The 17,175-nt window shown below is 61.5% G+C and overlaps 1 protein-coding gene across 1 annotated transcript; it reads right to left on the bottom strand.

Moving 5' to 3' along the window:
* Nucleotides 1-1,657: 1,657 nt before the first annotated feature.
* SLC16A4 (solute carrier family 16 member 4) lies at nt 1,658-15,950 on the bottom strand. The gene is made up of 9 exons (XM_054176560.1): nt 15,935-15,950; nt 15,401-15,489; nt 13,960-14,092; nt 13,324-13,467; nt 11,677-11,838; nt 9,843-10,376; nt 7,040-7,251; nt 4,574-4,667; nt 1,658-1,816 (listed from the first exon to the last, which is right to left on the bottom strand). Exons 1-9 carry the CDS (start codon nt 15,948-15,950, stop codon nt 1,671-1,673), a joined length of 1,530 nt encoding a protein of 509 aa, XP_054032535.1. The 3' UTR covers nt 1,658-1,670.
* Between the last annotated feature and the right edge of the window lie 1,225 nt (nt 15,951-17,175).

Here is a 17,175-nt window from a genome sequence, read left to right as displayed (position 1 = left end):
CAGCCCTGGTGCAGCATCCTGCTGGATGGAGAAGAGCTCTCTGCCCTCTGTATCCTCATGGAAGTGGAGCCCTTGCCTCTCTGTGCCACCCCTGTCCTTCCATCCCTCCCCAGGGCTCATTATTCCTTGGGCAGGTTAAGCTAACATCTCCTGCTGTGCTCTGGAGGCTCTGTGCTGCCTCATCCCAAGAGGTGAGGGCAGCTTGGCTCCCTTGGGTGGCTGGGAAGGCTGGAGGGGCAGCTCTGGGGCTGGTGCTGAGCTGTTGGAGTGAACACTGGGGGTTAAACCTGAGATAAGAGGGGCATGAAGGTGATGGGAGGGCTGGAACCCTGGGGAAGAGAGTTGGGGTTGTTCAGCCTAGAGATGAGAAGGCTCCAGGGAGACCTCAGAGCAGCCTTGGAGGGGCTGCAGGAGAGCTGGGGAGGGACTCTGGCTAAGGGCTGGCAGTGCCAGGCTGAGGAACGATGGCTTTGAGCTGGGAGAGGTTGGATTGAGGTCAGACAGCAGGATGGAATTGTCCCCCATGGAGGCTGCTGAGGCACTGGAACAGGTTGCCCAGGGAGGCTGTGGAGTCTCCAAGCCCTGAAGTGCTCAAAGCCAGGTTGGATGAGGCCCTGAGCAGCCTGGTGCAGGGGGAGGTGTCCCTGCCCATGGCAGGGGGTTGGGGCTGGCTGGGCTTTGAGGTCCCTTCCAACCCAAGCCATTCTGTGGTTCCATGCTACAGGAGGCCACAGCTGAGGGCCCAAGTCCAGGTGAAGCTTGAGTCCAGCTGGGCAGCCATGAGCTGATGCTTTTCCCATCCAATGGTGCTTCACACTCTGTAGTTCTCAGCTGGCTTTAATCACACAGGCAGGACTCCTGTCTGGAGGGACAAACTGCATCTGTCCTCTGCCCCTCTGCTCTGCTCACCTCCAATCCTGCCTCCTGTGCTGCTGTCCCCAGCAGAAGGAGGACACAGAGCTGCTGGAGTGAGGCCAGAGGAGGCCACAAAGATGCTCCAAGGGCTGAAGCAGCTGTGAGGAGAGGCTGAGGGAGCTGGGGGGGGTTCAGCCTGGAGAGGAGAAGGTTCCAGGGGGACCTCAGAGCTGCCTTCCAATAGCTAAAGGGATCCTGCAGGAAGGCTGCAGAGAGACTTTCCATGAAGGTATCTGGAGCCAGGCCAAGGGGGAAGGGTTTGGAGCTGAGGCAGAGCAGGGTTAGAGTGGAGTTGAGGAAGAAGTTCTTCAGTCTGAGGGTGGTGAGAGCCTGGCACAGGCTGCCCAGGGAGGCTGTGGCTGCCTCCTCCCTGGGGGTGTTGGAGGCCAGGCTGGATGAGCTCTTGAGCAAGCTGGGGCTGGTGGGAGGTGTCCCTGCCCCTGGAACACTGGAGGTGTTCAGAAGCCCCCTGGATGATGTGGTGCTGAGGGCTGTGGTCTGGTAGCCTCCTCCTTGAGGGGGATCCAGGCTGGATGAGGCCTTGAGCAAGCTGGGGCTGGTGAGAGGAATCCTTGCCCATGGCAGGGGGGGGAGGTTGGAGAAGCTGATCCCTGAGCTGCCTTCCAACCTGAGCCACTCAGTGATGCAGATTCCTCTTCTCCCTGTGTCTGCCACTGTGGTTTCCCAGGGCAGCTCATTGCCCATCCCAGCTCTGGTCCCTTGCCCATCCCCAGCTGTGCCCCTGGGGCCATCCTTCAGGCTTGGCTTTTGGCTTGCTGCTTTTTGAGCTTCCATTTCTGGGCTGAAGGCTCCAAGAAGAAAGAGAGAGGTGAGAGGAGGGCACAGGCTCCAGCAAAGAGGAAGGAGCAGGCATATGTCTGGGTGTAGTCATAGAGCCAGCCTGCAGGAGAAGAGAGTGTGAAAAGCTTTGGGGCTTTGTGTCTCTCACCGTTAAAAACCCCCAAACCCCTCTGGGGGAGGGGGGTGGGAAGCAGAGGAGGATTTATGTGCTGCTTCAAGGGTCCTCAGGTGGTTTCCTTGCATGACCTTAACTCTTCCTGTGCCTCCTGCTGAGCACCACTGATGGCACCAGGCAGGAGCAGGGGGAGAGCAGGTAAATGCTTTGCTGTTTGTTCCTTCCTAGGGGGATTTCTCCTGGGCCTTGGAGTGGGGCTTGGAGTTGATGCCCTGGAGGTGGGGGCTTGGAGTTGATGCCCTGGAGGGTGGGGGCTTGGAGTTGATGCCCTGGAGGGTGGGGGCTTGGGGTTGATGCCCTGGAGGGTGGGGGCTTGGGGTTGATGCCCTGGAGGTGGGGGCTGGGAGTTGATGCCCTGGAGTTGGCTTGGATTTGATCCTGGGAGTGGGGCCTGATTTGATCCTTGCAGTTGAATCTGATGCCCTGGAGGTGGGCTTGGATTTGATGCCCTGGAGTGGGGCTCAGTCTGATCCCTGGAGTGGGGACTAATTTGATCCTAGGAGTTGAATCTGCTCCCTGGAGTGGGGCTGGATTTGATCCCTGGAGTGGGGCTGGATTTGATCCTTAGATTGAGGTTGAATTTGATCCTTGGAGGTTTTTGATCCTTGGACTTGGAGTTTGGTCCCAGGGAGTGGGGGTTGGGTTTGATCCCTGGGAGTGGAGCTTGGATTCGATCCCCTTGGGGTGGGCTTGGATTTGGGCTTTGATTTGATCCCTGGAGTTGGGGTGGATTTGATCCCTGGAGTGGGGCCTAATTTGACCCTTGGAGTTGAATCTGCTCCCTGGAGTGGGGCTTGATTTGATCCTTGATGGGGATTAATTTGATCCTGGGAGTGGGATTGAATTTGATCCTCAGAACTTTTTGATCCTTGGATTTGGGCTTGATTTGATCCTTGGGAGTTTTTTTGCCCTTGGGTTGGGGCTTGATTTGATCCCTTGGGTTGGGGTTGAATTTGATCCCATGGAGTGAGGTTGAATTTGGTCCTTGGAATGGGGCTTGATTTGGTCCTTGGAGTTATTTGGTCCCAGGGAGTGGGGGTTGGGTTTGGTCCCTGGGAGTGGAGGTTGGGTTTGGTCCCTGGGAGTGGGGGTTGGGTTTGGTCCCAGGGAGTGGGGTTGGGTTTGGTCCCTGGGGTTGGGTTTGATCCCAGGAGTGGGGTTGGGTTTGGTCCCTGGAGTTGGGTTTGATCCCAGGAGTGGGGTTGGGTTTGATCCCTGGGGTTGGGTTTGATCCCAGGAGTGGGGTTGGGTTTGGTCCCTGGGGTTGGGTTTGATCCCAAGGAGTGGGGTTGGGTTTGATCCCAGGAGTGGGGTTGGGTTTGATCCCTGGGGTTGGGTTTTATCCCAGGAGTGGGGTTGAGTTTGGTCCCTGGGGTTGGGTTTGATCCCAGGGAGTGGGGTTGGGTTTGATCCCTGGGGTTGGGTTTGATCCCAGGAGTGGGGTTGGGTTTGGTCCCTGGGGTTGGGTTTGATCCCAAGGAGTGGGGTTGGGTTTGATCCCAGGAGTGGGGTTGGGTTTGATCCCTGGGGTTGGGTTTTATCCCAGGAGTGGGGTTGAGTTTGGTCCCTGGGGTTGGGTTTGATCCCAGGGAGTGGGGTTGGGTTTGATCCCTGGGGTTGGGTTTGATCCCAGGAGTGGGGTTGGGTTTGGTCCCTGGGGTTGGGTTTGATCCCAGGGAGTGGGGTTGAGTTTGGTCCCTGGGGTTGGGTTTGATCCCAAGGAGTGGGGTTGGGTTTGATCCCAAGGAGTGGGGTTGGGTTTGATCCCAGGAGTGGGGTTGGGTTTGGTCCCTGGGGTTGGGTTTGGTCCCTGGAGTTATTTTGCCCCCTGGGGTGGGTTTTCATTTGCTTGCATCCAATCTCTGCTGTTTCTTTTCTTTCTCTTGGGCCTTGATTTGAAAAGGGGAAGGGGGTTGGGGGGGAGCAACCTTTTTGCTGTTGGAGCAGCTGGCAGCTCCCCTTAGGCTGGGGAGATGACCTGCATGTGGTGGTTGAACATCTGGGCTGCAAACTCCTCATCCCTCCAGCTTTGCCTCCCTGGGAGCAGGGTCTGGTATGAGAGAGCCCAGGCCAGGAGCTTGAAGGGAGCTGCTTGCAAAGCAGCTTTGGGAGCACTCAAAAGGGGCAAATGAATTCCCCTAGAGCTTGAGGAATCTGAGGAAGGAGCAAGGTCACCTTTTACAGTGACCTCCAGGTGTTTGGGTTGGGTCTAGCAGGGAGGAGAATTCCTCCCTTGGAGGCAAGAAATGCCCTCAAGGGTTGGGATTGCTGCTGCTGCACATCATCAAAGCCTTCATCCAGGCCCAAATGTGATGGGGTGGGGGTGGCCAAGGTGGGTTTGCAGCCAAGCCAGGTCTGCTGCTGGGGTCAGATGAAGTTCCTCTGGTGGCAGAGAAGCTTGGAGAAGACCTTTAGGGTCAGGGGGGTTGGGTGATTGATGCAGCCAGCAGATCAGGCCCAGATTTGGGGCTCCTAAACCCAGCTCTGGTTAGGCCACCTTCAGTCCCAAAGCTCTTAGCTGAGCAGCCCCACGGGCACAGCCCTGCCTGTCCCTGCAGCCCCACCTCTGACAGCCTCTCTTTTCTCCTCCTGCTCAGGCAGAAGCAGCAGCCTTGGCTGCAGGAGGGGAAGCAGGAGCCTGTTGTGTCCCTGGGTACCTGCTGGAGGGAGGAGAGTTGGTACCTGCCAGAGGAGGTCCTCCGACGGCTGCCAGCCCGGCGAAGAAGGCAGCAAAGCCCAAGTGGCTGTGGAGCTTCTGCACCCCCACCAGATCCACCTGTGTGTGCAAGCAAAGGGACAGCCAGGGCCTCAGCTGGCAGTGCCCACAGGAAGAGAGCCTGGCACCTGAGCCAGGGGGTGCCCAGCTGGCCCAGGAGGCCACCAGCAGCCTGGCCTGGGGCAGCCACGGGGCGGGCAGCAGGGGCAGGGCAGGGATGGTGCCCCTGGAGTGGGCACTGGGGAGGGCACAGCTGGAGTGCTGGGCTCAGCTCTGGGCTCCTCACCCCAGGAAGGACATTGAGAGGCTGGAGCAGGGCCAGGGAAGGGCAACAGAGCTGGGGAAGGGGCTGGGGAAGAGCAGCTGAGGGAGCTGGGAGGATGCTGAGCCTGGAGCAGAGGAGGCTGAGGGAGACCTCATTGCTCTCTGCAGCTCCCTGGAAGGAGGTTGGGGGCAGGTGGGGGTTGAGCTCTCTGCTCCCTATCAACAAATGTGAGAATGAGAGGCAATGGCTTCAGGCTGCCCCAGGGGAGGTTCAGCTTGGCCATGAGCAACAATTTCTGCCCCTTGAGGCTTGCCCAGGCCTGGCCCAGGCTGCCCAGGGGCAGTGGTGGAGTCCCCAGCCCTGGAGGGGTTTCAGAGCCCTGGAGCTGTGGTGCTCAGGGCCCTGGGGTGGTGGTGCCCTGGGGCAGGGCTTGGCCTGGGTGATCTGAAAGCTCTTTCCTAGCCCAAACAGCTCCAGGAATGTGCAGCACCAGAGGTTCTTTTTCCTCTCCCCTGGGGGATTTCCTCTGCAGCTGCAGCTGGGAAGGGACTTTGCCCTTCCTGGTCTGCTCCAGCCTGGAATCCTTTCACCTCCTTAAGGCCAGCCTGGAGATCACTGGGGCACAGGAAGCTTTTTCTGCCTTCCAGCTCTTTGGGGGCTTTCCTGGGAAGGGAGCCATCTAGACTGCAAATGCCTTCCCTGAAAGACATTCCAAGTGGGAATGATGCCTCCCAGGGCAGAGCCATCCCTGGCTGGGTGTTGTGGATCATCCTGGGACCTGGGAGCAGGCAGCAGAACCTCCTGGGGGGAAAGGAAGGATTCCTCCTGACTCCACTGAGCTGCAGCAGCTTCCAGGAAAGGAGGAGGTGGAAACCAATTCCATTTCAGTGCTGCAGTGAACCCCCAGGGATCCTGCTGCACCTGGGCTGGAAGCAGGATGAAGAGGAGGTTTAGGGCTCTCCAGTGGCTCAGGCTGGGAATACTGGAGGGGAGAATCCTCTCATGGAATCCCAGCGTGGGGCAGGCTGCAAGGGAGCTCTGGAGCTCACCCACTGCAGCCCCTGCCCCAGCAGGGCTCCCCCAGCAGAGCTCACCCAGCCCCTGCCCCTGCCCCAGCAGGGCTCCCCCAGCAGAGCTCACCCAGCCCAGCCCCTGCCCCAGCAGGGCTCCCCCACTCCAGCTCCTGCCCCAGCAGGGCTCCCCCAGCAGAGCTCCCCCAGCCCCTGCCCCAGCAGGGCTCCCCCAGCAGGGCTCCCCCAGCCCAGCCCCTGCCCCAGCAGGGCTCCCCCAGCAGAGCTCACCCACTCCAGCCCCTGCCCCAGCAGGGCTCCCCCAGCAGCTTGCCCAGGGGCACAGTGCCCAGGGGGGGTTGGAAGCTCTCCACCCCAGCAGACTCCACAACCTCTCTGGGCAGCCTGCTCCAGGCTCCAGCAGCCTCACCCCAAACAACTTTCTCCTCCTGCTCAGCTCCAACCTCCTGCCTGCCACTCTCTGCCCCTTGCCCCTGGGCACCACTCAGCAGAGCCTGGCCCCAGCCTCTTGCCCCCCACAGCTCCTTTAGCTCTTGCTGAGCATTGCTCAGCTGCCCTCTGGGGCTGCTCTGCTGCAGGCTCTCAGCCCCAGGGCTCTCAGCTCCTGCCAGAGCTGCTCCAGGCCCCTCAGCAGCTTCCCAGCCTCCCCTGGGCTCTCTGCAGCACTTCTCTGTCCCTCCTGAGCTGGGGAGCCCAGAGCTGGCCCCAGGGCTGCAGCTGTGGCCTGGCTGGGGCAGAGCAGAGGGGCAGCAGAGCCTCCCCTGCCCTGCTGGCCACACTCTTCTCCATGCCCCCCAGGACCCCCTGCAGCTCCTTGGCCATGAGGGCTCCTTGCTGGCTCCTGGGGACCTTGCTGGCCCCCAGCACTCCCAGCTGCTGCTCCTTGGAGCTGCTCTCCAGCAGCTCCCCCCTCAGCTGTGCTGCTGCAGGAGGTTGTTGCTGCCCAGGGGCAGTTTCCTGCCCTTGCCCTGGCTCAGCTTCCTCTCTCCCCCAGCTCTCAGCCTGGCCAGGTCAGGGAGGTCTGCATCAGCCTGGGGCCATTCAGCTTCATCAGGGACTTAGGGTCTGGAATGCTGGTGGAACTTCCCCCCTCCCTTTCCATTGTTTGGGTTTTACTTCATGGACTCTCTACTCACCAGCACAGGGAGCACCAGAGCCATGAACCCCCCACAGAACACAGCAAAGGCCACCACATAGGCCATGAGCAAGGGGAAGGTGGTGGCCAGAGGACACAGCAGGTTGGTGATGCCACAGAGGACAAGGTAAGCCACGTGGTAGTGATACTTCTTGGTCCAGTTCTGGTCAGCAATCCAGCCTGAGAGCAGCTGGCTGAGGGTCTCTGTGATGCCTGGAAGGGGAAGAGGAGTTCAGAGCCTCACAACAAAGGACCTTTCTCCCACTCTGGGCCCCTTCTCCCACTCTGAATCACCCAGGTTCCACCCAGGGCTCACAGAAGGAGACCACAAAGGGCTGGGGAGCTGCAGGAAGAGGTTTTGAGGCTGCTGTAAAATTGCTGCTGCTTGGTTTGTTCTTCTTCTCCCTCTGGGGGCACCAAGAGTGCTCTGGGAAAGGTCCTATCAGGGTTTTTATGCCCCAGGAGTGTTCTGGGAAAGGTCCTGTCAGGGTTTTTATGCCCCAGGAGTGCTCTGGGGAAGGTCCTGTGAGGGCTTTGTGCCCCCAGGAGTGCTCTGGGGAAGGTCCTGTGAGGGCTTTGTGCCCCAGGAGTGCTCTGGGAAAGGTCCTTTGAGGGCTTTCTGCCCCAGGAGTGCTCTGGGAAAGGTCCTTTGAGGGCTTTGTGCCCCCAGGAGTGCTCTGGGGAAGGTCCTTTGAGGGCTTTGTGCCCCCAGGAGTGCTCTGGGAAAGGTCCTTTGAGGGCTTTGTGCCCCAGGAGTGCTCTGGGAAAGGTCCTTTGAGGGCTTTGTGCCCCCAGGAGTGCTCTGGGAAAGGTCCTTTGAGGGCTTTGTGCCCCAAGAGTCCCCTGGAAAGGTCCTTTGAGGGCTTTGTGCCCCCAGAGTGCTCTGGGGAAGGTCCTTTCAGGGCTTTGTGCCCTCAGAGTGGTCTTGGGAAGGTCCTTTCAGGGCTTTGTGCCCTCAGAGTGGTCTTGGGAAGGTCCTTTCAGGGCTTTACTCTGGGCTTCCTTCTGTTTTCATGAGCTGAGGCTCAGAGCAGTGCTCACTGCCACCTAAGGTCTTGCTGACCTGTGTCCTGCCTCTTACCCTTTTCCACTGCTGCCATGGCAGCTCCATCCCCTTGATCCTAGCAGCAGTGCTGAAGGGAAATCAAACCCTCTTTTTCTGCAATAAAGTCTGGGCTGGTGACCATCAAAGACCCAAATTGTCCTTGGTTCTGAGCAGGGGCCTGAAAGGAGCCTGCAGGAGAGCTGGGGAGGGACTCCTGCCAAGGCTTTGGAGTGCCAGGGCAAAGGGGCAATGGCTTGGAGCTGGGAGAAGGGAGACTGAGGCTGGGGATGAGGAAGAAATGCTTGGCAGTGAGGGTGGGGAGAGCCTGGCACAGGCTGCCCAGGGAGGTGGTGGCAGCCTCCTGCCTGGAGGTGTTTGCAGCCAGGCTGGAGGTGGCTGTGAGCAACCTGCTGTGGTGTGAGGTGTCCCTGCCCATGGCAGGGGGTTGGGGCTGGCTGAGCCTGGAGCTCCCTTCCAGCCCTAATGATTCTATGCCCCAGGGGAAGGAGGCTTGGGGGCAGTGGAGGCTGCCCCTGGCTCCCCTGAGTGGCATCCCTGGCACCTGCAGTGAGCATCTCTGCTGAGACCACACCTGCAGTGCTGTGTCCAGCTCTGGAGCCCTCAGCACACTTGGAGCTGCTGGAGAGGGACCAGAGGAAGCTACACAGATGAGCAGAGGGCTGGAGAAACCCTCCCTGTGGGGCCAGGCTGGGAGAGCTGGGGCTGCCTGGAGAGGAGAAGGCTCCAGGGAGACCTCAGAGCTGCAGCTCAGGAGCTGCAGGCAGGCTGGGCAGGGACTGTTCAGAGGGGGCTGTGGGGATAGGACAAGAGGCAATGGTTTGAAACTGGAGCAGGGCAGAGTCAGGTTGGACAGCAGGAGGAAGCTGTGCACAGTGAGGGTAGGGAGACACTGGAACAGGTTGCCCAGGGGAGGTTGGATGAGGCCCCATCCATGAAGCCCTTCAAGATCAGCCTGGCTGTGGCCCTGGGCAGCTCCAGTTGGAGCTGTCCCTGCTGGCTGCAGGGGACAGGATGAGCTTGGAAGGTCCCTGTGAGGAGAGGCTGAGGGAGCTGGGGTTGCTTAGCCTGCAGGAGAGGAGGCTCAGGGGAGACCTTCTTGCTCTCTGCAACTGCCTGAAGGGAGGTTGGAGCCAGGTGGGGGTTGGGCAGCAGCAGAACAAGAGGACACAGTCTCAAGCTGTGCCAGGGGAGGTTCAGGCTGGAGGGGAGGAAGAAATTCTTCCCAGCCAGAGAGATTGGCCCTGGGGATGTGCTGCCCAGGGAGGTGGTGGAGTCCCCATCCCTGGAGGTGGTTAGGAAGAGCCTGGCTGAGGCCCTTGGTGCCATGGTTGGGTTGATCAGATGGTGCTGGGGGAGAGGTTGGACTTGGTGAGCTCTGGTTCCAACCTGGTTAATCCTATCCTCTCCCCTCTCCTCTCCTCTCCCCTCTCCTCTCCTCTCCCCTCTCCTCTCCTCTCTCCTCTCCTCTCCTCTCCCCTCTCCTATCCTCTCCCCTCTCCTATCCTCTCCCCTCTCCTATCCTCTCCTCTATCCCACCCCATCCCATCCCACTCTGTCCTGGGTCCCTGCTGAGTGCAGAGGGGAGGTTGGACAAGATGCCCTTTGCAGGGTCCCTCCCAACCCCCTGCCAGCCTTGAAGCTGGCCATTTCCTGGCAAGCTCCCTGGTGCTTTTCCTCCCTCTCTGTGCTGGCATCCCTGTGGGTAGAAGGGGGGCTGCCAAGAGCTCCTTCTGCCTACCAGCTGCTGCCATGAGGTAGGAGGCCTCCATGCCGCTGATGCCCAGCGTCCTGGCTCGTGCCACCAGGTGGAAGGTGGGCACGAAGTAGGCCAGGTGGCTGAACAGGAAAGACCAGGTGAAGATGGCAAAGACAGGATCCCTCAGTGGGGAGAGGTCGAGGAGAGGCTCTGGCTGCTCTCTTTCAGCTGCTGGAAGGCATCTGCAGCTTCTCCTGGCCTGGCTGCCTCTGCCTGGTGAGCTGCTCCCCACGGGGGGGTTCTCCAGGCTTGCAGCTGGAGCAGAGACCTCTCTGCCACAGGACATCTTCAGCCCCTCCAGGGAGGGCAGGTCCTGTGCACTGTGAGGCTGTGCTTCCCTCAGAGGGGTTTCACCTGAGCATCCACCAAGGCTTCCTGGATCCTCCTTTGGCCCTGCTGCCCCAAGGTCTGGGGGGCCAGCAGAGGAGGCTGGAGGGGGCTGGGGGCTGGCAGGTCTCAGCAGCAGGCTGGAAGGCACCAGGTTTAACATGATGCCTCCAAAAATCAGGAGGGTACCTGAGGGGGGGAGAGAAGATGATTTCTTCTTGGGGTGGGAAGGGAGGAGGGGTAGGAAATGGCCTTCCTAGAGCAGGGTGCAGCTGGCCTTGAGCGTGGAGCAGGCTCTGCCAGGAGGAGGAGATGTCCTGCAGGAGCTTCCATTCCTGTCTGCCTAGCTGGAAGTGGGGTGCAGGCAGCAAATCCAAAGCTGCTTCAGGGCTCCCAGCACCCCAGCCTGGTGCAGCTTGGAAGGAGCCTCTGGGCACCATCCAGCCCAAAGCCCTGGCTAAAGCAGGGCTCCCCCAGCAGCTTGCCCAGGGGCACAGTGCCCAGGGGGGGTTGGAAGCTCTCCACCCCAGCAGACTCCACAACCTCTCTGGGCAGCCTGCTCCAGGCTCCAGCAGCCTCACCCCAAACAACTTTCTCCTCCTGCTCAGCTCCAACCTCCTGCCTGCCACTCTCTGCCCCTTGCCCCTTGGCCTGGCCCTGGGCAGCACTCAGCAGAGCCTGGCCCCAGCCTCTTGCCCCCCACAGCTCCTTTAGCTCTTGCTGAGCATTGCTCAGCTGCCCTCTGGGGCTGCTCTGCTGCAGGCTCTCAGCCCCAGGGCTCTCAGCTCCTGCCAGAGCTGCTCCAGGCCCCTCAGCAGCTTCCCAGCCTCCCCTGGGCTCTCTGCAGCACTTCTCTGTCCCTCCTGAGCTGGGGAGCCCAGAGCTGGCCCCAGGGCTGCAGCTGTGGCCTGGCTGGGGCAGAGCAGAGGGGCAGCAGAGCCTCCCCTGCCCTGCTGGCCACACTCTTCTCAGCATCTTTGTGGCCCTCACTTGGACTCTCCCCAGCACTTCTCTGTCCCTCCTGAGCTGGGGAGCCCAGAACTGGACCCAGGACTGGTGGAGGGGGCAGTGGTCCAGCCAGGTACCCAGCAGGTCACATCCTGCATCCCAGCTGAATGGCTGCCACCACATCAAGTGCTGGGCTGCTAGTCCTCTGCTAACCCATGCCAAGAGCTGGCCAAAGCCAAGCCCCAAGAGCTGAACCATGACCTCTACCAACCCATGCCAAGAGCTGGCCAAAGCCAAGCCCCCAGAGCTGAACCATGACCTCCCCTAACCCATGCCAAGAGCTGGCCAAAGCCAAGCCCCCAGAGGTGAACCATGACCTCTACCAACCCATGCCAAGAGCTGGCCAAAGCCAAGCCCCAAGAGCTGAACCATGACCTCCCCTAACCCATGCCAAGCGTGACCAAAGCCAAGCCCCAAGAGGGCAGATCTCCTCAACCCCTTTCTGAATGACCCAATGAGAGGAGCCTGGGGCTGTCCTCACCTTGCCAGCCATAGAGGTGGATGAGCAGCTGGGTGAAGGGGGCCAGCAGGAAGGTCAGCCCCATCCCGGCGCGGGCCACGGCGTTGCAGAAGGCCAAGCGCGAGCCGCAGCGCTTGGCTGTCATCACTGCTGCCGCCTGGTACAGGCAGGCAAAGCCCAGCCCTGGGCAAGGGCAAGCAGGGCACAGGTCCACAGCCTGCAATTCCACCCCCAAACACCCTCCCCACCCCCTCTGGAGGTGTGCAAGGCCAGGATGGAGGAGGCCTCTTGGCCCCGGTGCTCGCATCCATCTCCACCCTCCCTCCGAGCCAGGGGGTCGGGAAGGGAGGGGTGGGGAAGGGAAGGGGAGGGGTGGGGAAGGGAGGGGTGGAGGAGAGAAGGGTGGAATTAAGCAGGTTGGAAGAGACCTTTGAGATCACCAAATCCAACCTCTCCCTCAGCACCATCTGATCAACCCAACCATGGCACCAAGGGCCTCATCTTCCTAAACACCTCCAGGGATGGGGACTCCACCACCTCCCTGGGCAGCACATCCCCAGGGCCAATCTCTCTTGCTGGGAAGAATTTCTTCCTCCCCTCCAGCCTGAATTTCCCCTGGCACAGCTTGAGACTGTGTCCTCTTGTTCTGGTGCTGCTAGCCTGGGAGAAGAGCCCAACCCCCACCTGGCTCCAACCTCCCTGCAGGCAGTTGCAGAGAGCAAGAAGGTCTCCCCTGAGCCTCCTCTCCTGCAGGCTAAGCAACCCCAGCTCCCTCAGCCTCTCCTCCCAGGGCTGTGCCCCAGACCCCTCCCCAGCTTTGTTGCCCTTCTCTGGACACCTTCCAGCAGCTCAACCTCTTTCCTGCCCTGAGGAGCCCAGAGCTGGCCACAGGACTCCAGCTGTGGCCTCAGCAGTGCTGAGCACAGGGCAGGATGAGCTCCCTGCTCCTGCTGGCCACACTCTGCCTGCTGCAGGCCAGGCTGCCCTTGGGAGGTTGTGGATGTCCCCTCCAGGCCAGGTTGGAAGAGGCTTTGAGCAGCCTGCTCTAGTGGGAAGTGTCCCTGCCCATGGCAGGGGGTTGAAGCTGGAGGATCTTTAAGGTCCCTTCCAACCCAACCCATTCTGTGCCTCTGTGTCCATCTCCTGAGAGCAGCAGCACCTGGGGACAGGCAGCAAAGCCCTGCAGAGAGGAGCTCCCAGGGAATGGAAGCCAAGCAGCTCCATGCCTGGGGTCTGGGGGGGTTTGGGGAGACTCTGGCACAGGCTGCCCAGGGAGGTTGTGGCTGCTTCCTCCCTGGGGGTGCTCAAGGCCAGGCTGGATGAGGCCTTGAGCAGCCTGGGCTGGTGGGAGTTGTCCCTGCCCATGGCAGGGGGCTGGAGCTGGCTGAGCTTTAAGGTCCTTTCCAACCCAACCCACCAGAACAAGAGGACACAGTCTCAAGCTGTGCCAGGGGAGGGTTAGGCTGGAGGGGAGGAAGAAATTCTTCCCAGAGAGAGAGATTGGCCCTGGGGATGTGCTGCCCAGGGAGGTTGGAGCTGGATGAGCCTCAAGGTCCCTTCCAACCCAGCCCCTTCTTGGTTTGTATGAGATTCCATCTGCCAGGGGCTGAATGGGATCAAGGTTGGGGGGGGGAATCTCTGCCCAGCTGTAGGTCCCAAGCTGCTCACCCAGCAGGAGTCCCATGGAGACACAGAGGAAGGGGACACTGGTGGCCTGGGTGCTGAGCAGGCAGCCCCCTGCCACCAAGCCGGCCCCGGTGATGGAGGTCAGCCTCTCGCCCAGCCTCCTGCAGACCACGGCCACCAGGGGGGCTGGAAAGGAAAGGGAAGAGAAATGGTGGCTTGGAAGTGGCCAAGGCTGCTGGGTAGGGCTTGGGGTCATTGCACCTGCAGGGGGTGGCTCAGGGGAGGGGGCAGTGGCATGCTGACCTGCTGGGAGGGGTCCAGAGAAGGGCAACCAAGCTGGGGAGGGGTCTGGGGCACAGCCCTGGGAGGAGAGGCTGAGGGAGCTGGGGTTGCTTAGCCTGCAGGAGAGGAGGCTCAGGGGAGACCTTCTTGCTCTCTGCAACTGCCTGAAGGGAGGTTGGAGCCAGGTGGGGGTTGGGCTCTTCTCCCAGGCACCCAGCACCAGAACAAGAGGACACAGTCTCAAGCTGTGCCAGGGGAGGTTTAGGCTGGAGGGGAGGAGAAAGTTCTTCCCAGCCAGAGAGATTGGCCCTGGGGATGTGCTGCCCAGGGAGGTGGTGGAGTCCCCATCCCTGGAGGCTGAAGGGCTGCCCCAAGCCCTGGGGAAGGCCAACTCACCTCCTAGGAAGCGCAGGGAGGACATGATGGAGCCAATCCAGCTGAGCTGCTCAGAGGAGCCCCCCACCTCCTCCTGGAAAGCCACAAAGAAGATCCCAAAGGTCTTGAGCATCCCCATCACGAGGACATTGACCTGGAGTGGGAGCAGATGGAGCTGAGGGGCTGCAGGGCTGGGGCAGCAGGAAGAGCTTTGCCTTCTGCTTGCCCTGGGTGTGGGTAAGAGCATGGAGTCCTGGCAGGGGTTGGGCTGCAAGGGACCTTAAAGCTCCTCCAGTTTCAAGCCCCTCCACCTCCCCCCAGCCCAGGCTGCTCAAGGCCTCATCCAGCCTGGTCTTGAGCACCCCCAGGAAGGAAGCAGCCACAGCCTCCCTGGGCAACCTGTGCCAGAGTCTCCCCAGATCCCCCCCCAGACCCCAGGCATGGAGCTGCTTGGCTTCCATTCCCTGGGAGCTCCTTTCTGCAGGGCTTTGCTGCCTGTCCCCAGGTGCTGCTGCTCTCAGGAGATGGACACAGAGGCACAGAGTGGGTTGGGTTGGAAGGGACCTTAAAGATCCTCCAGCTCCAACCCCCTGCCATGCCCAGGGACCCCTCCCCCCAGCCCAGGCTGCTCAAGGCCTCATCCAGCCTGGCCCTGAACACCTCCAGGCAGGAGGCAGCCACAGCCTCCCTGGGCAGCCTGTGCCAGGCTCTCCCCAGCCTCACTCAAGAATCTCTTCCTCATCTCCAGTCTCAATCTACCTCCCACCCAACACCTCCAAGCCCTCCCCAGCTGCCCCCTCAGGGGCTGGAGTCTCCACCACCTCCCTGGGCAGCTTGTTCCAATGCCTCCAAAGCAGCCTTTGCCTCTGGGGAGGGCAGGGGGAAGCAGCCTGCTGGCAGCACGGTGCTGGCCCAAGGCTCAGCAGCAGCTCAGTGGCTTGTGGGGAGGATGCTCAACCTGTTCCAACCCTCACTGCCCAGAATCTCTTCCTGATCTCCAGCCTGCATCTGCCCTCCTCAAGCTTAAAGTGCTCCTGAGATGCCTCCCCAGGGAGGGTAACTGGGGGTGCTGCCTGCACTCTGAGCTGCTCCCTGGGGACCCAGCTCAGCTCAGCTCTGCCACCCCCCCAGGCTGGGGTCTTGCCCCTGATGGAGGTCCAAGGCCTCCCCATGGGCTCTGACAGCCTGTGGGTGGTGAGTTTGGCCAGAGCAGAGTCACCTCCTGGCTGCCAGCTGCCTTTTGGCTCTGGGCTGCAGGCTGGGCACCCTCTGAGGTGCTCTCAGGTGGCATCTCCTGGGGTGGGGGGAGCTGTTGTCTGCTCAGCCCCTGCTGCTGGCACAGAAGGCTTTTGCCCTTAGCTCGGTGGCTGCAGCCCCTCCTTGGCCTCTGCTGTGTGGGACTGAGGCTCAGGGCTTTCCCCTGAGCCCCAGCAGGCTCTGGGGAGGTTTGGGCTGTGCTTACCAGGAAGAAGTGCAGCACCACTCCCCATGCCCACCCTGCTGGGCTCTTCCTGGCTGCTGCAGCCTCCAGCTCCTCCTCCTTCCTTTCCCCTGCCAGGGAGAATTTCAGGGCAGTGTCAACACTTTGCTCCTTGGCTGCTGCACTCCAGGAGCTGCTCCCTGGGGGAGGGCATCAGCTGCCTCTGGACCCCCCTGAGCTCCTCGGGCAGCAGGACTCTGCAGCCAGCTTGCAGAGCTGCCGGAGCAGCCCTTGGCCGGCAGGTGCTGAGTTTGGGCACCCTTGCAGCCTGCCAGGCAGTGCCAAATCCTTCCCTCCTTTCCCACCAGCCAGGGGAGCTCGGAGGGGGGTTGCAGTGACAAGCCCCTGGCTGGGGGCTGCTTGGCTGGCGCCAGGAGCTGTCTATTCACCTGGGAGCTCTCCCTCCCCTCTCCCTCTCCCATCCTCTTCCCCCATCCCACACCTCCAGCAGGGGCAGGAGTCTGCCCCGGGGAGCAGCTGGCCCCTGGGGCTGCTGGAGCTGAAGCTTTTCCTTACCCCCTTGCTGCTGCATGCTGGCAAACGCTCCCCGGGGCAGGCGGTGGTGGAGAGGATCCCTCCCTGCTTGCGCTCCGGGGACTGACTGCCCCCTTCCTGCCTTGGCCCCCCCAAGGTCTGCTCCTGCATTCCCCTCCGCGGAGGAGGAGGAGGATGAGGATGGTGTGTCCCTTGTCCCCGACAAGCCCTGAAGCAGGACCTGGAGCCCTGCCAAAGCTGGGACTGAGTGGACGGAACTCAGCCTCCTCCTCCTCCTCCTCCTCCTCCTCCTCCTCCCCCGGAGGCAGAGCTCAGCTTAAGAGGTCCCAAAGCCAGGAGTCCCTCCCCTTCGGAGGCTGGGAGCAGGAAAGCCAGGAGCAGGAACCCTGCCGGGAAGGAAGAGGAGGGGAAGCCTGCGAGGGCTGCAGCTCCAGGGCCGAGCCTGGGGCTCGCCGGGCGCTGAGCGGAGCAGCAGCTGGCAACGGCGGAGCGGAGCCAAGCCCGAAGCAGAGCTCAGCTCCTGCCTGTCCTGCCCTCCCTTCCCCCGGCCAGGGAAACCCACACCCGCCCGAGTCCCTCCCCAGCCTTCTCCTTGGCCTTCCAGGAGCTGCAGGGGGCTGCAGGAAAGCTGGGGAGGGATTTGGGAGGGGGTCAGGGAGGGATAGGGCTGGGGGGGATGGAGCAGAACTAGAAGTGGGGAGATGGAGATTGGCTGTGAGGAAGAAGTTGTTGGCCAGGAGGGTGGTGAGAGCCTGGCACAGGCTGCCCAGGGAGGTGGTGGAAGCCTCCTGCCTGGAGGTGTTTGCAGCCAGGCTGGAGGTGGCTGTGAGCAACCTGCTGTGGTGTGAGGTGTCCCTGCCCATGGCAGGGGCTTGGAGCTGGCTGAGCCTTGAGCTCCCTTCCAGCCCTGACAATTCTGTGATTCTCTGACACTGTGGAATTTAGCAGGGACCAATCTGGAAAGCTTCAGGGTTTGCAGGGCAGCCCTGAGCAGAGCTGGGAGCCCAGCAGGGTTTGCCTTGGCACAGTGCCCCTGGGATAAGTATGCACAAAGCCCTGGGCCAACACAGCCCTCATGCCCCCTGCCCCTGCTCCTGCCCCTGCTCCTGCCCCCTGCCCCTGCTCTTGCCCCTGCCCCCTGCCCTTGCCCCTGCTCCTGCCCCTTGCCCCCTGCCCTTGCCCCTGCTCCTGCCCCTTGCCCCTTGCCCCTGCCCCTACCCCTGCCCTGCCCCTGCCCCTGCCCCTTGCCCCTGCCCCTACCC

This window comes from Dryobates pubescens, chromosome 35 (genome assembly GCF_014839835.1).
Source record: "Dryobates pubescens isolate bDryPub1 chromosome 35, bDryPub1.pri, whole genome shotgun sequence".
In the NCBI taxonomy this organism is placed as follows: Eukaryota; Metazoa; Chordata; class Aves; order Piciformes; family Picidae; genus Dryobates; species Dryobates pubescens.
This window is presented reverse-complemented; position numbering and strand designations above follow the sequence as displayed.